The following is a 25,857-nucleotide window of genomic DNA, read 5'->3' on the forward strand; positions in this document are numbered from 1 at the left end:
GTGCGAACCCCCGAAATAGTCTTTAATGTTACCGGCTTTTTTTATTTGCAAAATAATGAATAACAATAACATAATTAACGTTGAATCGACTACATTTCAAAAACTCCAATTGTGCTTTCTTTAGGATTTTCCAGATTGGCATGGCATACAGTGCCACAGAAAATTTGTTATAATCTTGACGTGTCTTGTAACTGGCCTGGGAATTGCGTCAGCACTCGTTCCTCACATTGTGTCAAAATCAAAACAAAACAAGTCACCTCATGACGTGATATACCCATGTACACGTGACAATGACTGTACGTCCCCCGGATGTGATAAACATCAAACATTGGGTGTCGAGTAAAACATGCGACACTGTAGCCTCAGCCCACATTTTAACGAGCCACGTCGCTGCACATAGGAAAAAACGGCATTCGCGCTACCTGTTGTAAATCGGCCGCCAGTTCACCGAAACATGAATCAAGTTGGCCCTGAACTGGTGACCAAAGCTTTTGTTTGGTGTCGCCAATATCTGCGAGGAGCTTGGGCCACTCTCGAAAAGCACGATTTTCACGTTGAAGTCCTAAGGTTAGTAGCAGTTGAGTCAATCACATCTACTACCTCCATGATCACATGTACTGTTGTACATGTATCGTTGCCAGTGGTATTATAACTTGTCGACCGAGCAGCTCAATAACTCTAAATTATCGTCTCTTCTCAGACTATTTTATGGGCTAATGAAGAACTAACATAACCACGTTTAAAGAGAGACATGGGCTAGACAGTAAATGTTGAAAAATTAATCGATTCGAGCGAACTCGGCAGTACCGTGAGCTGTTCTCATAATACACAGGCAGCGAATACCCAGCATCAGTCGTTCATTCATGGCATATCATTTCCGTGTTGATAGAAGAAAGTGGGTCAGTCGGACATAAAGGTTGCCGCTGTCCTCAGGATTATTATACACTTATTATACACCTCCAACAGTTCTGTATGAACCGCAAACATTCACACAAAATGGCGACTGAAACTAGTGTGAGACACGAAAGTGTCCGGGCTCAACTTGCCTGTGCCGTTTTCCAGCATCACTGGCTGTTGGCTGTCCTATTTTTTTTAGAGAATTTCGAATTTGTCAAGAATAGGAAGGTTACGAGCTCGAATTTGGGGATGCCTTTCGCGATGTTGATACGTAACGTGTCAGACGCGATTATTCATCATGACCATTGATCGAGAGACGGACGGACGAGTCGTACGTGTCGTCTCAATGTATAAAATAAGTTATTTTGCGTAGAGTCTGCTACAGTCGTAACTGTAACGTGTTTTTCATGAAACCTTGTAGGCGTGAATGCTATAGTTTCAGTACTGGCTGCATAGACAAAGGGAAGATGTGAACCCTTTTCAATGATTTTGACTTTTCCGCCTAATCATATGATCATATGATGGTTTGGCACTGTGATGTTATGCTAGCCTTCTCACGTACATACTCGAATGTTCTGTGCTATCATAGGGACTAGTGTCTCAGCTAGCTTGCAGCGTGGTCCAGCAAGGGACCTTTTTAACACAGGTTTCTTTTATGTTTGTACTGGTGTCATATCGTAACAAGCTGTCCACATCTGCTTTCTCTTAAAACATGGCGCTAGTGCCGCAACGTGACGACAACACTCAATATTCTATATTAGGGACTTACAATTATAACGAAAAAGAGAAAAGAACATTTCAAATCCCAATGGTGTATGGTAAATGACAAATATTTGCATTCCAAAGTCAATCCAAAATTCTTTCTAAAAATTGTTTCAAACGATAATATTTGTGAAACAAACTGGTTTATAATACTCTCGCATAATTTGTAGTTCTTTCTTGATGTGCAAAGTGTTAATGTTATGCATGAATTTTCATTTGTGAAATGACGAGGATATATCTGCATTTAAAACCATGAGTCTCTGAGGTGTACAGTACATACAGTTTGTTGACGTGGAAAGACACCCCAAGCTGCTAGTATTTTTGTATTTACCAGATTATAGGGGAACTTGTTGTGTAAGAGTTTAGCCTGTCAGTCATTATTCCCAGTTTCAAGGTCAACTTTTCTGTGTCATCGATTTGACTTTGATAAAGTGGTTCATACTCCCTAATGTATACGGGATGGACCTGATAAAACTTAATTAAAAGGTAGTGTGTGCCTTGAAAGTGAAAGACTCAAATTTTTGCTCAAACTTTCCTGAATGAAACTTCGACCATCTCTTACCTAATCAAGAATAAAAATTGGGGGTCACTGAGCAAAATTTGGTACAAGAGAGACAAATTGCCTTAGATATCCCCAATATTTGAAATTCAACATGGCGTCATCCCTATGTTTACTCTATGAAGAAAATTAAAATTTTAAATTTTCGAAAAACAAAGACTGAAAGCTTGTTTTCTTTCACCAAGAGCTTTAAAATGAAACCCCACAAGTGGTTGATCAGAATAGAATTGATAAAAATTGAAAGCCTGACTGACTGTGCCCGAGGCACGTTCTACCATAAAATAACTTTTTTGTCTTTCATTTCCATGTTGTTGGTTGAAATGTTTATTGATAGATGTAAAAGAATCGTGGGCAGACGTGCTGGCGATATTGTCTATACTTTGAATGCAAAATGCAAATAACCTGTTTTTGCAGTGCATCTGTATCGTGGGAAGTGCATCAACCCCGTCAGTACCCTTTTTACAGCCGCTGAAAAAACAACTACTCTGGACACTTAACTCGTTTCCAATTGTTGTAGCTGGTCAAAGGGCACGATAGATTTGTCACCAAATAACTAAAGAGTGGGTCGATTGAGGTGTTGCTAACACAGTTTCTATTGTTTGTGGTAGGTCAAGGGTCAAGGGTCCTGAAGGTCGTCAACAATGAAAGACACAGATGGATAAGATAGGGTGTTTACCTGCATGTCATAATGCAATCTACCTCTTATCATGAACAAGTTGTTTTCACAAATTTGTTCATTCTTATGGATCACTGTAATTTTCTTTCTGCCACATATGTTTCTGTTAGGCACTTTAAATAAAATTCTTTGTTTGCTGTCTGCGTGCTGGTAGGTTTTCAGAGAAAATTAAGAAAACAAACACAATGTTAACACTATTACAAATAAAAATATTATTTTTCCAAAGGAAACCAAATAATAATTGAGCTTATGTTAATACACTTAAGTTTTTTGTCTGTGTTTGTTTTTTTCCTTGGCTGGCTTGTAGGTTTTTCAAAAATCAAAGAACGGCAAACAAAGAATTTTCTTCTTATGGCCTTATTCAACATCAACCCCTCCCAGCGCACTTTTTAAATATTTTTATTCTCTATTTTTGTTTTCAATATCAGCTTCAATTTCTTGTTCTACTGCCCAAAGTATGTTGAAACACTAACTATATAGCTTGTCACCATAGAACCTCGAGAAAAAACTTTGTTTCGAGGGTCTGTTTTGTCACACAGCATCTTCACCTGTAAAATGCATGGTTAATAGACATCTGAATTGTAGGCTTGCCACCAGTAACATCGCAGTTTACCCATAACAGGCTGAGTCAACAAGCCAATGAACTGGCTGATTGATGAACCATGGCATGGATGGGGTGGGTTGATTTGGCCTGTAAGTAATCAGTTGTATAATCCTCTGTGCTGCGTTGTAAACATCTCGCATCCACAAAGCTAGCGATCCTTTGGCAATCCCCAGTTTACAAGTGACCTTGAAAAAACTATTGATAATTTTGCTTCTGTCAACAGTTTAACAGACAATCAAAGAAGGCAGTAAATGCCTCCCTGTACAAGCAGAACAGGAAGGCTCAAGCCCTTTGCATCGTTCTTACTGAACCAACCAAGTCAGTGCTGGTTGTAACGCCATTCCTGATTGGTTCACACAATTTTGATGCTGGGTGTTAAATCATGCATTCAAAACTGAAGGATTTTCATGCACAGGTTGGTTATTGTAACTGCAGTATACCATCAGATTCGGCCAAGACACACTGATGGAGCAATGTGCACAGAACAGACAAGTCCTCATTAATCCTTTGAGTGCTGTAAATTTTCCCACCAAAATTTTAATGCAAAATTCTAAAAATTTTCATCATTTTTTGGTGACTTTTTTGACAATTTTGGACCAAGTGGGCATTGCTTTTCATTGGCTACCGTTTTTGATCAAAATTTTGGAAAAATCTGAAAAAAATTTTCTGGCTTACATTTACATGTATAAAGGCGGCAAAAATTTACTTTGGCACTCAACATAATTGACAAAAACAAATTTTGCGACAGTGTACTGTGAGTGCATATACAAACACACACATCAATATGGTACACTTAAGGTCGAGGGTGTAACCCCTGGGGGACATGCCAGCCTGTTTACAATTTCAAGGCCATGGAAATGGCTTCTCAAGGGGTGATGCCAGCCTGTTTACAATTTCAAGGCCATGGAAATGACAGCTCAAGGACACCACATGTCAATCATCATCACCTGCTAATCAATCATTCCAAGGATACGCTCAGTTATTCTTATCTTGATGTGTTTACGACCTACTACCCCTTGTGTATTGGTCTTTGACCCAATATTATCTGAAAAACACATGTGCTCCCTGGACCTTAAGCTCCACCCAATCCACCACTCCCACACTCTGTATTATCATGTCAGCAGCTGTATGAAGCTTGTCAATGTACATCAGTAAATTGGACACTTCAGGATTTTTTGAACTGCATTGTAAAGGCCCTGGCGCTCTGCAAATTTGTTTGGTCAATGAATGACTACTTTGTAGACTAAAGTCCAATTTCTGAATTGTTTTTTTTAAATAAACATTATAACACTAAAACAAGGCTCAAGTCAGCAAAAATTTTTTTTATGGAACACCTCCCCTTAAGAGCGTAAATAATCTAACATACATATCAAAATGAAACACTGCATTCAATCATGAACCCCCTCCCCCTCCCCTAAATAAAGGTGTGGAAGAGTGAAAATTGGAATATGAAATTACTTGAATGATGATTCTAACTTCACTAAAATAAATTGCTGAAACTGGTCATACAAAGTTTTACAATGGACCCTCGTTTTTCTTTAGGGGTCTGTGGTTTTACTCAGCTGGCAGATTTTTGAACAAAGGACATTTTGAAATAAAATGTGGATCCTTGGACGTATTGAGTATGGCTCAGACACACAGTTTCAGTGTCCAAACAACACAATATTATCATCGTGAATGCACTAGAAATGGCGCCGAATCGCCTCTCCCCTTAACACAGTCAGTTGTACTCATCATGCCTGTGTGACAACTGTGTGGATACATATGGTTACACTGTGTAACTATCAACACAGTGTCCCTCAAATTGGTAAAAAACTGCTGGTGTACATTGTACAACCATAGACCAGAAAATACATATAGTGTCTGGTACAACAGTCTTTCTCTGATTAAGTTCTTGTGTCTTCTTTAACCCTTTCACCACCATGGTTTGTCCCAAATCCATTGTTTTCTATGGTAAAGTTGGACCTGTATACAGGGAACTGGGTGAAAGGGTTAATACCAGTTGCAACACTGTGCACCGATTTTTGCACATGTATCAAGTGTTTGCACTTGGGAGCTGGGAAGCAAAACTTGTGCGGCATCCAGCGCGAGTTCTTCCTTTTGCAATCCTGAACCATACTGTGACCATGTCTGCGTTGTCCATAATGTGTATTATCATTTTAGTACCAAAGTTCAATGTCAAGGTCACAAAGTACATGTAGCTTCATGTATATAAATGCCCTCCAGGGATACCGGTAGTTGTCGGTAAATTTAATTGCTGAACAAAATATTAAGTATGGTGCATGTTTTCATTGTCAAAATGACCCAAAACAGCTTGATATTTGCATGCCAAGGTAAAGACAAGAATATACATAACAGTGTTCTCACCAGAAAAAAAATTTTGTGGGACATTTTGTCCCGCTGACCAAAAAAAAGCGGGACAACGGATGATTTTTGTGAGACAATATATAAATATGTTAAAAAAGTCAAACTGCAAATACGAACCTTATTCTATGCATGGAAAAAATAAAGGACTCAACAACTCATTCAACTTAACAACTTTTTTGTAAACATTCGGTGAAAATATCAACTGATATTGAATATCAGTGCCTTTTAATGAAAAGTCTATGGGACTTTCGTTCTTTTCAGCGTTAAAGTCCATTTCGGGGCCCTCTACAATAACAGTAGTTGCTAGAGTGTCCAGCCGTTCAGCTCCCAGTTGATTCCTGTCATTAGTTCGCACACTAAACCCCCTTTCACAACCAGCAGAAGGAACAGGCCAAGTCAGCATTTATTTAGATCAGGAAACATATCCCTATGATGTTTGTAAACAATCATCAACTTTTGACGTGAAATTTTGGTCTAGGCTACAAATTTTGTCAATTGATTGAAGCATGGAAAAAAGACGTCCATGTTCTCACGTATAAGTTCGCCTGGAATAATATACTTATCACATGCGCAAGCCAAGAATTGATAATTTTTTGCATAATAAGAGAACTTTCCTCCAACTATTCCACATTTAAACCTCGGAACTACTTTTGGAATAATATTATCAATCGGCAGTGGGCCAGTTGTTGATCATTTCCAGTCGTGGATACTGGGTCGCGTGGGCGAGGAACGGAGCAAATGCCTGATAACATCACAAAACACGTATCTCCCGCGAAGTTTATACATGATTCCAAACATAGCAAAGACCTAAAAATTATCTCAGACAAAGTTGCGTTATTTTTCGAGAACAAAAATTCACTGAATCTCAACGGCATGAACACTATAACGTCGTTCCGTCAAGACCCTGGTTGCCATGCGGAACTCACAGTGTAATGCTACCAGCTTCGAGTTCGTTGTTTTCGAAAAATGTTCATGTAATTCCTTAGGGATATACAAGCTTTACATTCTTGTGTTTTCGTAGTTCAGATTATCGTTGTCGTAGCCTATGAAAATATTTATCGTGCCCATGACGCCTCCAGCTTCCGCGAATTCCGTGGACATGTACCGGTATGCATGCAAGGCGAACACGTCCAGTGCGTCAGACTACCACAGTCTCGTGTGGTTCAATACACGACGGCCGCTGTGTGGTATACGTAATGCATCCACAGATCGGCCATCATGTATCGAATCACAAGTGACTGTGGCTTAAGTACGCCCTCTGACGGGTATTGCCTCCAGATTGCCTCGGTTTCAACCAGGAAGTGTAATTACTCGCGTCAATCATTTACGTCCATGATGAAAGTATTGACTGTATGATACGGCCGGCCGGCCGTACGGCTGGCACCACGAAAGTTTATAATTTCAAAGGCGCGCCACAATTGGCGCGCACGCCCAAGAAATCCGCGACAAAAATACGCGAGAATGTCGCGGAATCGCGGCCTGGTGAGAACGCTGTATACATAACATTATTTTCAATGTGCACTTAATAATGCACATTGGTCAGACTAATACCCCTGTACCTGCACCAAGGTATACAAAGATATGGCATCCAAGAATGTTGATGGCTGGATCGATGGAGACATTACCGTTTGTGTTCATTGATTACATGATTAACCTGTTCACTCCAAGTTCTGCGTAAACAGGTCCACACTTGATCAATAACAATGGGTAGGACCAAACCAAGGTGATAAAATGTTGAAACAGTGCATTGCTGCCATGGTAGTGTAGCAGTGAGAACGATGGATAATTCTTGAATTTCTCATGATTTCAATAAATTACTTTTCTCATTGTATTTCAGTGGAACCGGTTTGAGCAACTATCTCTTCATATGTTCGATACCTTCAGCCAGCGTACAAACTACCACTTACCCAAACAAAGTGTTGCTCCGTATCCATGGCGAAATCCTTGATAACCCGGAAAGTGCGCTGATCGAGTCTGTCACGTGTGCGCTGCTGGCCGACAGAAAGCTTGCACCGAAGATCTTTGGTATTTTCAGCGGGGGTCGCATTGAAGAATACATACCTGTAAGTGTCTGCTACTTTGCAGCTTGTGAAACTACAGCCTATTAGCAGGAGTTTATTCCCCTTGCAGTTTTAAAGCCCCACCAGCTATAACTCTTGAAATTTGTTGACCTCAAAATATCTTCCTATTCCGTCTTAGTTTTCTCTGAATTCTACCCTCTGAAGGGATATGAGCTTTTACTGCATTAGGAAACCATTCCTTTGTGAAACATTTGATAAGTAAATTCACATTTTAACAGTCATTTTGATTTCCGGCCATTTTCAAAAATTGGTAATATTACAAAGGAAACAGAACATACAATGTCACAGTTGAAAACATTCACCCCTGTGCATTACATTGGACTACTCTGTGCAGTTTATGTGAAGATTTCAGTGCAGATATGCACAGTATCCACAGTTTTTGCTTTTCTGCATGGCAGTATGATTTAATGTTTTGGCAAACATTTAATCGCAGTGTAATCTTTATCTTGTTCAAAATTGCATATACAGGCCCAGCGAGTAGTTAGTAATAACTGTATACATACACCTGGATCAGTACATTTTCACAAACTTATTTTAGCTTTAAAGTAAAATCATAAAAATAATGCTTGAAGGTATAACTAGAGTGGCTTTAATTTGATCATCATAATTTGTTTATTTACCCAAAGTTTATATAGAAATCACAGACACTGCAAACTGTGTATAGTGGTCATACAACAGACCAAGAAATGGTGGCTTTTCTATAGAGGGTGGGTGTGGCATTACTTTCAGTGCAGGTGGTGTGCTGAGTGGTGACTTTCGGAAAAGATAACAGCAAAAATATAAAATTCAGTATCTTTAATAAGTCTGAAAATTATGATACATCTATTTCATTTCTGAAACAATTGTAATACAGATATAAAATCAGTCATGAGAAAACTAATTTCTTGCTTGCAGTCTAAGCATTTTTTGACAGAGGTCATGTAGAGTCACATATGCTGACCATTATCCACAGGCTTTGTACCAAAGTGGAGTAATTACGGCACATGTGGCCACTGACCACATTAGTGTAGGCTGCTGTACTGTAGAGGGCCTTTAACTTGTAAAATGTTACAGAACCAAACCGCCAAAAGGTGACCACTTTAAAGAGCTGGTGACCGCCCGGTAAGGATGACCACTAAGACAGCTTTGACTGTACATACACTGACGTCATTTATCTGGAAATGTTTTATTGATTGTCAGAAAGGCAAAGTGTTCTTTTATGAGTTGATATTTTGGTAAAAGCCCCAACATCACTTATTTGTATTTAATTTTTCCCTCTCATATTCAAAGTCGAGAAACCTTCGAGTGGACGAAGTTCGAGAAGAAAGATATAGCATACAAATAGCAAAAAAACTGGCGATGTTCCATTCATTGGAGCTTCCTTTACAAAAAGAACCCATCTTTATACAAGACGCATGTGTAAGGTAAGTGAATTACTGATATTTGGGTGTCACACTTTCACTAGGGTAATTGATGTTTTGTACTTAAACGCACATTTGCAGAGTACCGTAGGTGTCCACCCTGTTTTGTTCTTGTGCCTGCAGGGGGTACTTATCAGTTGTTGACAAGCAACCTCCAAACATTGAACTCTTTCACCTCCGATCTGTGGCTCATATGAATTGTTTTCAGTACAGTGGACAGATCTATCAGAAAGGAAACATGGATGGAAGCTGAAAATGACAGAAAATGCAAGATGCTTCCTTGTTAAAGGTGTGAAAACAGCCATAAATACTATTCTAAACAAAGACAGCATTTGTCTGACTTTATGCCCTTCAAATACGCAAATATGAATAAATGTTGTTATTGTACATACGTACCATCAAGAATCATAGAATTTTGTGTGCGCCCAAATAAGACATACACAAGGCAGGGTCTGTAACACTGACTGTTGGCATTAGCCTGAGCGCTGTGCATTCTGCGGGTGCCTTTGAGCTTTCAGTTTATGATAGTTTCAAAGAGACCCATTGGTAGATTGCCAGAGAGTGTCTCAGGACAGAGTCCATGGTATACATACAGGTTGTCAGAAGTGTAGGTAGCATTCCATGCTTGGCTACAAATTTGAAGAAAATTTTAGTCAGCATGAAATGGTTGCTACGATGTATTTGGCCCATTTGATGCACCCAGACATCACTGCAGTGTATCTGCCTCTGCTTTGCATCAAGCTGTAGCAATACACCAGGCCGATGTCCTTTTTCATCCTTTTACATAATTCATGTAATAACCCAAGTGTTCCAACCAAACATAAACTGTATATCTTTTCCAATATGTTGTCAGCATCTTTAATATCTTCTCTTTCAAACACTCAGACGTCAGTGCCGTGCTTCATCCTCCACTTTGCATCGAGGGACAGTGATACACTAGGCTGGTATCCTCTTCCATCCTTTGCTGTATTCACATGATAACCTGAAATATTTCCACCCAAAGAAACATAAAATGTATATGTTTTCCAATTTGTGTTCAAGTATCTTTAATCTTTTCTCTTCCAAATTTCTCAACCAGTTTTACTTCATCCACACGTAGGTGGCTGAGCAAGATTCTTGATGGAATGTCATTCAACAACCCCGAGCACGACACAAAGTTTAAGAAGTTGTTGTCATACGGGCTTGAAAATGAGCTACACTATGTCGAGTGAGTACCTTAGGATTTATCATATCTAGAGTGCAAGTCAATAACTTCCCTGACAGTGACAGTGGTTTCTGAGAACATTTTCATAATTTTTGCTTAAGAAAATGAGTAGTTTTTCTTCTCGCGAAAAGTATGTTTCTACACAAAGTGTCAGTTTTGCAGACACTATACACCATGCGCAAAAGCAACTTTTGTTACATGTATTGGCAATTGAATTTTGATGTAAAACTTAAGGTAGTAAGGGCCTTTAAATTGAAAGACATAAACTTTAGCTTGAACTTTCCTGAAGGAATCTTTCAACTATTCTCTTTCTAAATCAAGAATAAAAAACGAGGGTCACTATGTAAATTTTGGCAATGGAGAAAAAAATTACCTTACATTTTCCGATATTTGAAATTCAAAATGGCCGCTATCCCTGTGTTAACTCTATGGAGGAAAACAAAATTTTCGAATTTCAAAAAAATAAAACAGTTAAAAGTTTTTTTACATCAAGAGCTTTAAAATGAACCCCCACAAGTGGTGTATCAGAAAAGAATTGTAAAAGTTTGAGAGTCCGAATATCTGGGCTTAAAAGTAGGAGCCAATGTTGGTAAATATTACTGCTGAGTGGTCTCTGCTAGTCTGCCTCAAATTGTAACTTGTAGATTTTTGCAATGGTAGAATACCGTATAAAAGGGAACTATCATTTTGACAAACTGTGTCAATTGCTCAAAGTCTGTCAGCCATAAAGCTTCACAAACAATGAGATCATGGTCAACAGTACAGCTAGATCTAAATGTGGCAAAAGCTGTTTGAGAGGGTCTTTATTAGTCCCCGGGGACACAGTCCCGCAGGGACTTATAGATTGGGTCCTGTCCGTCCGTCAACAGTCGTTTCTCTGTCACCCCTGAGTCAATTTTTTTTCAAACTGTGTGAAGGATAAAGTACTATGACATATATATGCATGTCAATTTATTCCGCGATACAATCCAATATGGCTGCCAGGCGGCCATTTTGTTGCGATGTTTTCATGTTTTTGAACTATAACTCAACTATCCCTGAACAGATTTCATTCAGACTTGGCACACAGACATTGTATTGTAGTGTGCATGTGCATGACAATTAATGGTGTGAGCGGGGACTGTGTAATCAGCGATGACTTGTTGACAAAGATTTCTCACAAATGTGATGTGTAGCCCGAGAACACACACATAGTTTGTCAACCTAACTGGGTATGAATTGTCATAACATGCTTTCGAAGTTTATGATGTTGTATAAGAAAAGATTGAAATTAGCAGGTATTGACATACATACACTGTATGGCATTATTAGTCCCCACGGACACCGTCCGGGGGGGACTTATAGGTTTGGTCATGTCCGTGCGTGTGTGCGTCCGTGCGTGCGTGCGTGCGTGTGTGCGTCCGTCCGTTCACGCAGATATCTCAGAGATGCAAGAAGCGATTTCATTCAAACTTGGTACAAGGATTACTTCATATGTCATACAGATGCACATCAATTTGTTTTGTGATACGATCCAATATGGCCGCCAGGCGGCCATTTTATTACGATTTTTTTCATGTACAGAGCCATAACTCAGACATGTTTCAACCGATTTTATTCAAAGCTGGTACAAGGACATTGACCAATGTCATAGATATGCACATCAATTTGTTTTGTGATACGATCCAATATGGCCGCCAGGCGGCCATTTTATTACGATTTTTTCATGTACAGAGCCATAACTCAGACATGTTTCAACCGATTTTATTCAAAGCTGGTACAAGGACATTGACCAATGTCATAGATATGCACATCAATTTGTTTTGTGATACGATCCAATAAGGCCGCCAGGCGGCCATTTTATTACGATTTTTTCATGTACAGAGCCATAACTCAGACATGTTGCAACCAATTTTACCAAGCGTTGGTACAAGGACATTGACCAATGTCATAGATATGCATGTTGATTTGTTTTGTGATACGATCCAATATGGCCGCCAGGCGGCCATTTTATTACAATATTTTCATATACAGTGCCATAACTCAGACATGTTTTAACCGATTTTATTCAAAGTTGGTACAAGGACATTGACCAATGTCATAGATATGCATGTCAATTTGTTTTGTGATACGATCCAATATGGCTGCCTAGTGGCCATTTTGTTACGATTTTTTCATATGCAGAGGCATAACTCAGGCATATCTTAACCGATTTTATTCAAAGTTGGTACAAGGACATTGACCTATGTCTTACATATGTACGTCGATTTGTTATGTGATACGATCCAATATGGCCGCTAGATAGGCAGCCATTTTATTATGATGTTTTCATGTACAGAGCAATAACTCAGACATGTTTCAACGGATTTTATTCAAAGTTGGTACAAGGAGATTGACTAATGTCATACATATGCATGTCAATGTGTTATGTGATACGATCCAATATGGCTGCCTTGCGGCCATTTTGTTACGATTTTTTCATGTCAAGGGCCATAATACTCTAAGGCATATCTTAACCGATTTTATTCAAAGTTGGTACAAGGACATTAACCTATGTCATACATATGTATGTCAATTTGTTTCTTGATATGATCCAATATGGCTGCATGGCAGCCATTTTGTTACAATTTTTTCGTGTCCTTAGCCAAAACTTGGGCATGTCTCAACTAATTTTATTCACCGATTTTATTCAAACTTAGTACAAGGACATTAACCTATGTCATACATATGCACATTGATTTGTTTTATGATACAATCCAATATGGCCGCCGTGTGGCCATTTTTTTCCAATTTTTTCATGTCCGGAACCATAACTCAGACATGTATCAAGCAAATTTATTCAAAGTTTGTACAAGGACATTGACTTATGTATACATATGTATGTCGATTGGTTTCACGAGATGGTCCTATATGGCCACATGGTAGCAATTTTGTAATGGTTGTTTCATGTCGAGAGCCATAACTCTGGCAAGTCTCAACTGATCTTATTCAAAGTTGGTACATGTACATTGACTTACATCATACATATACATGTTGATTTTTTAAACAGTAAGATCAAATATCGCTGCATGGCGGTGATTTTGTTACAATTTTCAGATGTACAGAGCCATAATTCAGACATATTTCCACCAGTATCATTCAAAGTTGGTACAAGGACATTGACCTATTTCATACATATGCTCGTCAATTTGTTTCACGTCATGTAGCAGCAACATGTCAATTATTGAAGTTTCGTAAGTAGGCTTATATGTCAAGAAATACGTACTGCATCAAATTCATGAAACTTTATACAGATGTTAACAGGTGTTAAGGTCACATTGCTTTAACATTGAACATTGAACATCAGTGTCATTTTAATTAATTTGTAATTGCATAAGTAATGAACTTTCCTAATTAGGATGATATAGCCACAAATTAATACAGCGTCAAATGTGATGAAACTTGATACAGATGTTGATCTCATAGTGTTGTAAATACTGCATCAAACTTTATGAAATATGGTACCAGTGATAATCTGTCAAGTGTTAGAATTGTATGCAAAAATGTTTTGCAACATCCTGTTGATTAATTCCTAGTTGACTCATTTTATGAACTTTAGGATGGTGGCCTACATTGGTTTTATGTTTTCATCACCATGGAACTCATTCTTGGCCATTGAGCGCCATCTGTATCAAAGTATTTTTATCACAGACCTAATTAATGAAGAGGACTCTATCCTCTTAGGACATGTAATCAAAGTACCCATTAACAAGTGGGGACTGTGTCATCAACGATGACTTGTATAAGAAAATATTGAAATTAGCCTGTATTTACATATTATTCCTATCATTTCTCTTACAGACAGCTGATGAACTCCACACCTTCCCCCTCTGTGTTCTGTCACAATGACTTGAATGAAGGTAACAATTCTTTAATTAAACTCTTTTGTCCTGCTTAATTATCAGTAAAGTAAAAGATTAGCCTTGCTTGTACAAAGCCATGAGGGCATTAGACTCTGAATTTTGCACAGGCGTACCTTAGGGAGTTAAGACTACATAAGCACAAAAACTTCAATAGGTCTTTTCAATGGGAGGTCATAAGTCTATATTTTTAGACAAGTTCTGATGTCAAAAGCTTTACTTTGTACAAAATGATGGATTGAAAGTCTACATCACTGAAAAAAAATCTTGAATATGGAGTCAAATGTTGTGATAGTGTAGCAAACGAGCCATTAAGTCTACATAATTATCAAAAATTCCTCTTTGACACAGTCGTTCTTAGAAGCTAAAACTCCTTTTAAAGAAACTTAAGCGTGGAAAAATACTATAGCTAAAAGAACAAAAAGCCTTCATTTAATATGCTCACTGGCAACATCGCTTCTCTGTTCGCAGTCGGATTCTAACAAGCATGACGTCACTTTCAGCTTTGTTTTGCATGTATGTGCAGAAACTAACATTAAGGTTGTGTTTGCCTTGAAAGTAAAACACTTAAACTGTTGCTCAAACTTTCCTCAAGGAAGCTTTCGACTAGCATTAAATTCACCTATATTTGAATTTCAAAATGGCTGCCATCCCTATCAACAGAAACGAAAATAGGACAATAAAAGAGTTAAAATTTTGCATACTTCAAGAGCTTTAAAATGAGCGCACACAAGTGGTAGATCAGAAAAACAATGGAAATATTGGGAAGTGCGAATATCAGTCTTTGAGATACATTCTTATGTTAAAATGCTAGAATTTGCAAGCAGTGACTTGAAAATCTGCCTGAACTTTTGTTTTTATGCTTTTTTTATCGTTTGCATCTTAAAGCATACTTTAGGTTGGTGCTTCCAGCGTTACCATGATCTCAATAAAATCCACATTGTACTCTTGCTGCAATTTCCAGTCTTCCAGTTGAGTTGCTCTAACTTTTTTCTCTTTTGAATTTCTCTTTACAGGGAATGTTTTGTTGGTGGATGGCGAGACCAAAGGCAGTAACATTATGTTTATTGATTTTGAATATGCCAGCTACAATTACAGGTGTGTTTATAGATAAAGGAGGGAAGACAGTAAAGGCTCGAGAAGAGCAAGATCACGCACTGGATAGCTGAGCAGCTCAAAAGACGAAAAAGCATGACTATATTGTTTGTTTGTCAACAGAGTTGATTCCTGCTCCGCCTGCAGGGTTCGGCAAAGTAACAGCCCTGGTGTTTATGCTGGATAGCAACCTGTGAATGATATAGGGTGTTATGTGAAATAGACACCCAGTCCCAATGGTGTTTATGCTGGATAGCAACCTGTGAATGATATAGGGTGTTATGTGAAATAGACACCCAGCCATGGTGTTTATGCTGGATAGCAACCTGTGAATGATATAGGGTGTTATATAAAATAGATACCCAGTCCCATGTGGTGCCTGAATGCAAAGATATATACAGTGTTTGTTGGTGCAGGTCGATATTAACCTTGCATGCCGCCTTCTTCATTATTACCTCGAAATAATCAACCAACAACTAGGTGTTTATTTTATGTAACACCCATGTATACCCTCGGCATCTTCAAGATATGTCAAGAATGTTAGATTTCAGAACTTTTCTTTGTTTAGTTACCAGGTCACCACAGTCTACACTATCATGCACTCCTCACAAAAAAGAAAAAAGTCATACTCACGACGATTTCTTCATCTGTATTTCCTGTTCATGTCATTTGTACTGCAAAAAAGGATGTCCCTGTAATAGTGTCACATGCCATTGTTAAGTTTTTGATCACTGTCTTTCTTGTATAGATTTTGTAAATCGTCAAATTTCAGACTCACCATCATTGAACTCTTCACTGAAGCATATGTATTTCCACATGAACAGTAATACAGTAAGAAATCCATCCATACCTGTTCGACCCCTGCTTTGCATGTAGTCTTTCAGCCCAAACCTGCTGAAGGAACACCATTGGGAAGTTCCATCTTGCGGAGTTTACAGGGATGGAACATTTAATGTCGGGGCGTACTTTAATTTTGTTTGTATTGGGATAAACTCTGAAAATTTGGGACAGGTTGGTGTCGTCACAGGTCACACCATGGAGATATATAGTTCATTACCATGCCATTTACTGATAATTTTGCTTTCCAGCATGTTTTTTTTTCATACGAATTTTCCAGGCTACGATGAACTCGTAGTTTGCTGAGGCGGCGGGAATGATAGTTTGCATGCAGAATGTTACGTTTTTGTTCACTGCGTGAAAGTACGGAAAGTGTACACCCTGTTGAGAGAAGCAGTTGGAAATGCAAAGAACGGCAAACACCATTTCTGTTTTACTGCCTTATTTTTTCAAATAACAAGGTCAGTATATCGCACAGTGGGCTAAGATAGCCACATCAGTTGTTCTGACTTACTTATCAACTTTTGTGCTCTAACATCCTGCAAAACTGTTTTTGCATCCTTCTAGGGGCTTTGACATTGCCAACCACTTCTGTGAGTGGGCTTTAGATTACACATACAGTTCAAAGCCATACTTCTTGTACAGTCCAGAGAATTATCCGACCAAGGAGGAACAATTGACGTTCATCCGAGCCTACTTGAGTTTCTACAACGAGGAGTATGACACAGCCCCCGAGGAAATGAAGATTGCCCTAGAGTCAAATTTACTGACTGAAATCAAAAGGTAATATTGCACATAGTTTTGGTGATATGTTGTTTTATGAACATTTAGATCAACAGTACGGCCATCAGTATGTCATTAAACAATTTTTCCCCTAGAAAAGCCGGATTGTCGTAAATCTAATCAAATGTGAAAAACCCATGCTACTGATTGGACCTACCACGTTTTGTCCCAGAATCCTGTAATTTTTCGATGTTTCAGGCGCTCATTCTCATTAAATCTTGCATACGATGTCTGTGAATATATAGCGACTAAACTTGAGTTGAAAATAATCTGGAAAAATAATCCGTTTTTTATCAGAGAACGCATATGTTTCAAAATGTGTTCCCTGTACGACCATTTGACCCCTCTTTGCATATGTCACGTGATATGTAAAGCGCCCATCATGATCAATTCAAATTTATCATACAGTCAAAGCGATGCCATGAGAATTCAAAAACTCCTGCTCAGTGTATGCAAATGGATGCATCATCAGTGATCCCCCTATTGTGCATCCATGGTCCTGTAACTTCCTGTTTAAGAGAAGCCAATCTCAGTTCTTTTATTTTCTTGAGAAATAGTTCATAAAGGCAGTTATGTAAAGATTGCGCCAAGCAGTGTTACAATGAGACTGAAAGATTTTGTGTGTGGGACTTGACCAACTCCAATAGAAACAACGACAGAAGGCATTGTGTAGGTTACCACTGTGAACTCGACTGACACAGGCTTCTCAAACTTGCAAAATGAAGTTTATGCCTTATTTAAGGTAGTGTGTGCCTTGAAAATGAAAGACTTAAACTTTTGCTCAAACTTTCCTCAAGGAATCTTTCAACCAGCCTCTTTCAAAATCAAGAATAAAAATCGGGGTCAGTGTGCCAAATTTTGTACCAGCGAAACAAATTGCCTAAAATTTACCAATACTTGAAATTCAAAATGGCCGCCATCCCTGTGTTGACTCTGTCGAGGAAAATATTTTTTTTCGATTTTCAAAAAACTAAGAGGGTGGAAATAATTCTTATACCAAGAGCTTTAAAATGAGCCCCCACAAGTGGTGGATCAGAAAAGACTTGTAAAAGTTAGTCCCAATATCTGTCCCAGAGGTGTATTCCCCCTTAAATAGTTATCAAGCCCAGTGAGTAGTAACAAGTGCTATCATCTCCTCGGGGAGCTATGTTTGCAATCTTCTTACCCCAATATGCTGTCAGAAAACTCAGTATGATTGGTTCCAAAAGAATTTGTTGGAGAAAGGATATACAGGACTGAATTTTTTAGTCTTTTTCACAATTGACTGTTATCCAAGAGGTATGTTCGTGTTCATTTGTAATTAACAACACGCAGGGACAAGCAGATCATTAAGAATGGAATGCATTGTATTACTGGTGTACCAGACTGATTATATAATCCTCTCTGCCCGCAAATACTATTGAAGTCTTTGTTTTCAAGGTTATTTCAATTTCACCAGTTCACTGCAAAAAGAAAATACCAGTGGAGATTTTCTTGGTTAGATTGTTTTGGTCTGTACTAAAAATATGACCTATTGTGTTGCTACATGTCCCTGGTGTCAATTCAGTCGGGTCAAAGTGTGTCTGCATTGGCATATGAGAACACGTCAGGCAAGTTTGTGGCTGTATATTGTATTTCCTACTTTTGTCTATTACATCATGTAGCATCAATACGTGTAACGTCAGGCATTCTCAGTGATGTGAGGCCTGGTGAAAAAATGAAAATTTGCAAAAACATTGCTGACATAAAATTGTAAAACTTAACTCCCATTAAAATAAAAAATAGTAGATGGCACTGAGCTGATTCCTTAGACTGCAATTTTGCGAAGGCAGTTAAAAAGTAAATTTCTTGGTGGCCATTTTGAAATTTGAAAGTTCACAAAAATCAAACAGTCGCAGAAGTTTAAGCATTATCCTGTCTTGACACACAGACTGGTCATAAAGTTTGTCTTGAGAGTATTGTGAATATTACGCCACGGAAGAATTTTTTTCCTCATGTACATGTTATGCAGTGTCCTCCCCAGGAATTTTTTTATGGCATTGCGGCTGATTTGCATAACAGTGTAATGAATAGTTATTATTGTTTACCAAAATTTAAGAGTAGTGGCCACAATGGTTTAAATGCTCAGGGGAGAACATTGTAATGTAATATTGTATGAATCTATGATGAATGTACATTCGATGAATAAATTGCTTTTCAAAACTTACGAAGTGTGCTTCCAGAAAATGGAGAATTGGCGACATCAGTAACCTGGCAACATGAAAGTGTACCGGTAGTTGGTGCAAATTATTTTGCTCAAATCTTTATTTAATACATATGTTTCGCTTTTGTTTTGACAATTTTCAGGTTTACCCTACCCTGTCACTTCTTCTGGGCTTTGTGGGGGATCATTCAAGAAAAGAGATCCCACCATCAGTTTGGACACCTGGTAAGTTACCCCTTCCACCGCAATGGTTTGGCCCAGATACATTGTTATCAATTGGGATGGTTTTACCTGTTTACAGGAAACTTGGGGTGAAAGGATTAAAACAATACCAAAGAAGCAACAATCTGAGACAGATGCTGTTGATGACTTCAAGTAAAGAAATTTGCATATGTTGTCCCCAGTGTGGCACCATGCAAACACGATACTGGCATAGCATTCTGTGAATTTAGCCCAAAGAACTTCTTTGATTGGATCTCAGCGTACTTGTGAATCTCAAGTGGACATTGCTTTGCACCTCATTAGAGCCAGCTTTTTTGCAAGAAACTGAAACAACAACATGTTTACGTTACAGGGGTTGGTCAGGTGTTGCCCATTTTGCGCAATGTTTGTAGATTGCGGTGTGTTGACGTACATTTCATATACAAATCCAAAGTATCAAATTATGTATAATTCACCATGACAACATAGAGAATGCTCTCTGTGTGAAAGTCGGCTTCCTCAAGTTAAAGGTGCACTGTCACCAGTTCCAATTTTGCCACAGTTACTATGGAAAGAGAAAATCTAACCAATCACAAATTTTAAGCGGATGGCCGCTTTGAAAAAAAACAGCGCCCTCACATGGGCATTTTGAATACCAAGGAACGCCCCTTTGACCATATATGGGCATATTTAGATTACAGGTGACTGTATACCTTTAACCAGTTTTGTCTGCTTGTCATCCTAGTGCAAATTCAAATCTGAATATCATTCATATTTCGAAATGTGTTGTCAGTTTATTTCGATAGACAATGCCAAATGCCACACCCAAAAAAATTCATTACTAGAAAAAATCAAGTGTTTAAATTTAGTCAAAGAGCTGTAGGTCTTTGGTGCTGTTAACACGCTTTGCTCCACATTGCTCAAATAACAGGTATGCTCGATTAACAAACAAGTTTTTTGGAAAGTGCACAGTCATATGGTTTTGAAAATTGAAGACGATTTCCTGTGTTGCTGCCAAAGTGAGATTTTTGACATTTGTATGACAAATCTAGAGCAAGTTCTATTCCCATGTCAAGGGCAGGTGAAATTAGGAGGGAGGTGAGGGGTTAAAGGGACAAAGTCGGCCATTTTTCATGAATTTAGTTTGACACGAGATACTACTTATATTATTTGACATGTTGAAAGATACTGAATGAATGGGTGACCATGCATATATTCAACCTCAGTTTTAGACAAATTAAATGACACCAGCGCAAAAATGAATTAATGGTCATGACCATTTACTCATTTTCGCGATGGTTTCATGTATCGTGTCTAAAACTGGGGTCGAATATATGTATGGTCACCCGTTCATTCAGTATCGTTCAACATGTCAACAATATAAGTAGTATCTCATATCAAACAAATTTCATGCAAAATGGCTGACATTGTCCCTTTAAGAACAGGTCTGACGATTCTCTTTTTGTTGATTTTCTTTCGCTATGTAAGATGCAGTTTTTCCATGACTTTTCCCCATAGGACTTTGCCTTGACAAGAATGCATGCCTACCTGAAACTGAAGGAGGAGTTGACCACACATGTTGGAATCCCTCATCCCAGTGCAATGCAGCTTGCAAGGAGACCTGCCGCAGATTAAATCAGAGATTTTTTGGAGATTGTTACAAATGCAAGTCTAGTGTGTTCACACAGACATAGTCTCATCTGTGACTTAGAGGAGTACATCTGTACTCCCCCGCGGGATGAGACTGAGAGAGCAACGTCATGTCATAAATCCTTCACATGAGGTGAAACAGGTGACAAAATACTTATGAGCAAATTTTTGTATATTTTTTGTGATTAAGAGTGAGTACAGAGAATGATATAGGCAAGGGTGTGCTTTGTTTTATGCCTTCAAACAGGTGAGAAGCAATCAGGCCATATGTATTAACCCTTTGAGTGCCAAAGTCAATTTTTGTTGCCCTTATAAAAATATACTTCAGTCAATTTTTGTCGAATTTTTGCCAAAATTTTGATAAAAAACTGTGGCCAAAGAAATGTTGTGTTCATTTGGTCCAAAATTGTCAAAAAAATTACAGAAAAGTCCTTAAAAATTGGTAAAATGTTGCACTAAAATTTTGATGAGAAAAAATACAGCACTCAAAGGGTTAAATATACCTTCATCAGGTCAGCACACTCCCTGAAACCAATTTCAAAACTTTCCAAACTCCCTGGTTTGCTTGCAATCAATGAGTGTATACATCAACAGTGTTTGTTGTTAGGGACAGTGAAGCTGGTAAATTTGATGTTGTTGGGGTTTTGCCATTATCAAACCAGGGTTCGCATAGCAGGAGAACTGTTACCAGTGTTTACAAGTCATTTACCATAGCTTCACGTTCCCAGCAAGAACATCATTCTTTGAGAAAAATGCAAAATTAACATCTATATTTAATTCATCAACTGGTGCTATTCAATGTTTATAAATTTTTAATTATTGACTTCATTTTCGTCAATTAATTTCACAAGGTGAATCTATTGTGTAAGATTCCTTTTCACCAATTTTATAAATGAAGAGGTATTTGCATAAGAAAAATATGTAGAATTCCATATGGAGTCTTTCATATAGGAAGTAAAATAACCATCATACATGCACTTCTATACATGGAGCCGTACCTTTTTTGGAAGTGAAAGAATCATTGTACAGCCTTATATGGAGTCTTACCAGTGGAAGTGGAATAATCATTACACTACCATATATGGTAAGACTCAATATAAGGATGTACACAGATTCTTTCACCTCCACAAATGGTAAAACTCATTGCATAGAGGTGTACAATGTATGTACAATGTGATTATTTTACTTCCATATATGGAGTCTTGCATACAGGAAGTAAAATGATCATTGTGAAAAGAATCAATGTACGTCCTTTATGGAGTCTCACCATATATGGAAGTGGAATAATCATCATACTACCATATATGGTGTGCTGCTGAGTATTCACACTTATTTCATGTTCATACTTATTTAAACACTCAGTTGAATAATGATTTTGAAGTATAGTTAATCACAGCTGTTCTGTAAGCAGTGTGAGATGCCCTTCATAGATCAATGTTTTACACATATCAATTTACATATCATTTTCATAAGTTGCCAGATAACCTTCTGAAAACATTCCTTTCGTGAAATCTTAATAGTACATTGAATGAGTCATGCTAGCTTTAACCCTTTCACCCCCAGTCTTTGGCCCATACCATTGTTTTAAAAAGAGGGGAGGACTTACGAACTGGGAAATGGGGGTGAAAGGTTCAAAGACTTGCCACACTGCCAGCAAGTGCAATTCAGTTCAAGTGCTTTATGCTTGCTGCTAGTTTGATTTCAGGCAACCCACATTCCATTCATGACGGCTGTGTTCTGATTAGTAGTTCAAAGGTTAAAGCAGCATTTACATCAATACAATTTGTAGACTCAAACGTATAAATAAATGTCAGAACTATAACAATTTTTATTATCACAGTGCGCTAAAAAGGGGATACTTTCAGAGTTTTAATTCTTTACAGAAACCAAAGGCTATCACTGAGAAAAAAGCCAAATATTTTGTGTACTTCTCATGAATAATTCTTTGCAATGGTGTTTGTGTGCTACAATGAAGCTTATTTTTCAGTGTCTGCAAGTGTGCTTATCACAGGAGATGTTTAACTCAAGGAACATAGACACATAACAATTTTTTAATGAACTTTCAATATTGAGATATTTCTCACCTTTGACCCTTGGCCCTTGGGTAGAGGTGTGAAGCCACCGCTTGGTAAGCAATCAGGATCAAAGGTGGCTGAGGGCTGATATACCTTCAGATGAATGTGTTTTTGGAGTTAGATATTATTTACAATTACAGTTATTTGATGTGTCATATGTGAACGGTGTTTGATAAAAGAATTATTTAAGTTGGTACATTCAATATAAAAAAAGATATATTGTTGCAATATCATATGAACTATCATCAAATTTATCGCATTGTATTCTAGTTTTGTTATGATTTCCCAGTCTCTGTTAAGCTTTGATATGTTTTCAAGCATGAGTCATCCAACAATTGATTAAACCCAGTTGATGAAAGGATAAAAGTTTTGTTACCATTCAAGCAAACTCAGATGCTTTATAATGGCCAAAACAAGATATGTTGTTTTTGCCCAGAAGCTGTTGCCTTAGAATATGTATTTTTGTCTTTTTTTTCTCAGAAACAAGTTCATTTTGTGTTTTGCCTAAAATATGCTTTGGGCTTTGCAACGCATTGTTTACAATTTGCGATGGTAATTTTCGGAAGTGAATTCATTGAACACTAAGCGTTACCAATGGCGTTAGAAGTAGTAGTTATATCTTAGATAGACCAAAAAAAAACCGTGAAAATACGTTAGCTGCTACAGATGTAGTGTCATATGAATTATGACCAGAGACCAATAGTTGTACACGGTAATTTACATATCCTTGGCAATGTCAAGTTTCTTCTCATACAGATGTTGTGTGCGTCAACTAGGCTCAGTCTACAGTTGGATGACCCAGGAATTAAAAAAAGCTCAGCGAACAACTCTGTTAATACTCAACTTTCTTTGAAACAAAATTCACAAATGATATGAATAATGTCAAAAAGGACAGTTACATTTTGAATTAGTTTACCACTTAAAATGTAACTCCTTTTTCTATCAATAAGCTGAAAATTTGATTTTGAAGACAGCTTGTCTGTATCAGAGACAAATTTAGTCCATGGGTGGCTGTAATCGTCATTGCCAAATATGCTCACTTTATATTTGAAGAAAATTTACAACAATGGAAAAATAGTTATTTCAGGTGTCTATCATAGATACCTATTGTTGCTGAAATATACTTGTAAATCTATATCTGGGAGGGACTTACTCTCGTCCTGTATTATTTGTATCAACTGTGCATTATGTAAGAAGTGAATTACTAGGTAGAAATACAGCCAAACTGTGTTTGTCAAAATGTATCTTTTAACCCTTTGAACCCGGCTCGGACAGAAATGTCCGATGACGTCATAGAGTACCAGGGGGTCAGGGTGCAAAGGGTTAATTCCCTGTAGAGGTAGAATAAGTAGAGCAAGGAATGAGAGAATTCCTAATATCTGTAAAATGGGATGAAATCCTGTCGTTTTTCAAAAATTCTTTGTATGATGATCAACCATTGAAGAAGTATGTAAATTTATAAAAGACTTGTTTGTATGCTATGCAGAATTTGAAAAGATCATTTTTAAGAATTTTGGAATGCAAAACCCTCAAATATCAGCATCCTGAGAAGATTGGAGAAGTATGTAAATTTATAAAAAATTGTTTGTATGCTATGCAGAATTTGAAAAGATTTTTCAGAAATTTGGAATACAAAAACTCCAAATATCAGCATGCTGAGAACCCTTTCCAAAGTCCAAATGGTGAATTACTGATAAATGTGTTGCTTCTCATGCTAACTGAAAATCTCTGTGAACAGTAAATTATTGTACCATATCATGAATCAACATGATGTGATGATTCTATTTTTTGTTCTCACATGCCAGGAACAAACCCAACATGAAACTTTTGTCCCTTTAAGTATATATGGGCATACTTAGATTACAGTTGACTGTATACCTTTAATGCTAGAGAATTTTTGTCCATCTTAGGCCACCAGACTTTGATCATCCATATTGCAATAGGGCCTTGAACCATTGCGTTCAAGTACAGTCCTCTTGTAACTGGATTCAGTGAAATTAAAAGTAAAATTAAGCTTAGTTCCCCTCAAATGTTAAAAATTAGATTTTCAGAATAGAGTAGTGACAGCTTGTTCTCTGAAACAATTTTTAATCCTGCCAAGTGGTGCAATTCACAATTACCAAAGAAAGTCATTTATATTTAAAGAAAATTTTATTATTTTGAATTTCCTTCTCGGGATTCCAACCATTTGTATCAGTTTTATACATGATGGGTCAAATATTGCAAAATGGTTTTATTGCCGTTGTATTATAAATCGATAAAAGAATATCTGAAATGTACGGTTTAGGGTTACAAGACATAATAAAATACACACGAAGTTGAAAGATTTTCTGTGGTTTGTTTAATTCAACAATGTATGGATGCATGGACGTTTTATCCTTGGCGCATTACTTCCTGTACTACCCGCCGGACTACTTGTCCTGTAGGGTGTGTAAATGTTAGTCTGACAAAGTGTAAAAGTAACTCTGTATACTGTACCTAGATTCGATACAGTCGGTGAATCGAAGTAAATTTTGAACGTGATGTAGTTATCATGAGATTCACAGTAATTCTTGCTGGAACTTGGCGATAACGCTCACCCAAAACATGCCATTCTTTTATACAAC

The 25,857-nt window shown here is 37.7% G+C and overlaps 2 protein-coding genes across 4 annotated transcripts in view; both read left to right on the plus strand.

Moving 5' to 3' along the window:
• The window catches only part of LOC139133082 (thymidylate synthase-like), a 396,310-nt gene that overhangs the window by 167,435 nt on the left and 203,018 nt on the right, over nucleotides 1–25,857 (plus strand). The window lies entirely within an intron of this gene.
• On the plus strand, nucleotides 323–25,575 carry LOC139133073 (choline/ethanolamine kinase-like). Of its 2 annotated transcripts, none has more exons than XM_070699480.1 (9): nucleotides 323–567; nucleotides 7,703–7,928; nucleotides 9,216–9,349; nucleotides 10,425–10,553; nucleotides 14,370–14,428; nucleotides 15,445–15,526; nucleotides 16,928–17,143; nucleotides 19,469–19,550; nucleotides 21,045–25,575. In XM_070699480.1, exons 1-9 carry the CDS (start codon nucleotides 455–457, stop codon nucleotides 21,159–21,161), a joined length of 1,158 nt encoding a protein of 385 aa, XP_070555581.1. In that variant the 5' UTR covers nucleotides 323–454; the 3' UTR covers nucleotides 21,162–25,575. The 2 variants fall into 2 exon arrangements, with proteins under 2 accessions (XP_070555581.1, XP_070555590.1); XM_070699489.1 differs by having other exon boundaries at nucleotides 324–567; nucleotides 10,446–10,553.

The sequence above is a fragment of the Ptychodera flava genome, chromosome 1 (genome assembly GCF_041260155.1).
Source record: "Ptychodera flava strain L36383 chromosome 1, AS_Pfla_20210202, whole genome shotgun sequence".
In the NCBI taxonomy this organism is placed as follows: domain Eukaryota; kingdom Metazoa; phylum Hemichordata; class Enteropneusta; family Ptychoderidae; genus Ptychodera; species Ptychodera flava.

Coding starts and splice junctions, on each gene's coding strand:
- LOC139133073 (XM_070699480.1), top strand. CDS start 455: ATGAATCAAGTTGGCCCTGAACTGGTGACCAAAGCTTTTGTTTGGTGT. Junction 9,350..10,424: donor ATACAAGACGCATGTGTAAG/GTAAGTGAATTA, acceptor TTTCTCAACCAG/TTTTACTTCATCCACACGTA. Junction 19,551..21,044: donor ACCATCAGTTTGGACACCTG/GTAAGTTACCCC, acceptor TTTTCCCCATAG/GACTTTGCCTTGACAAGAAT.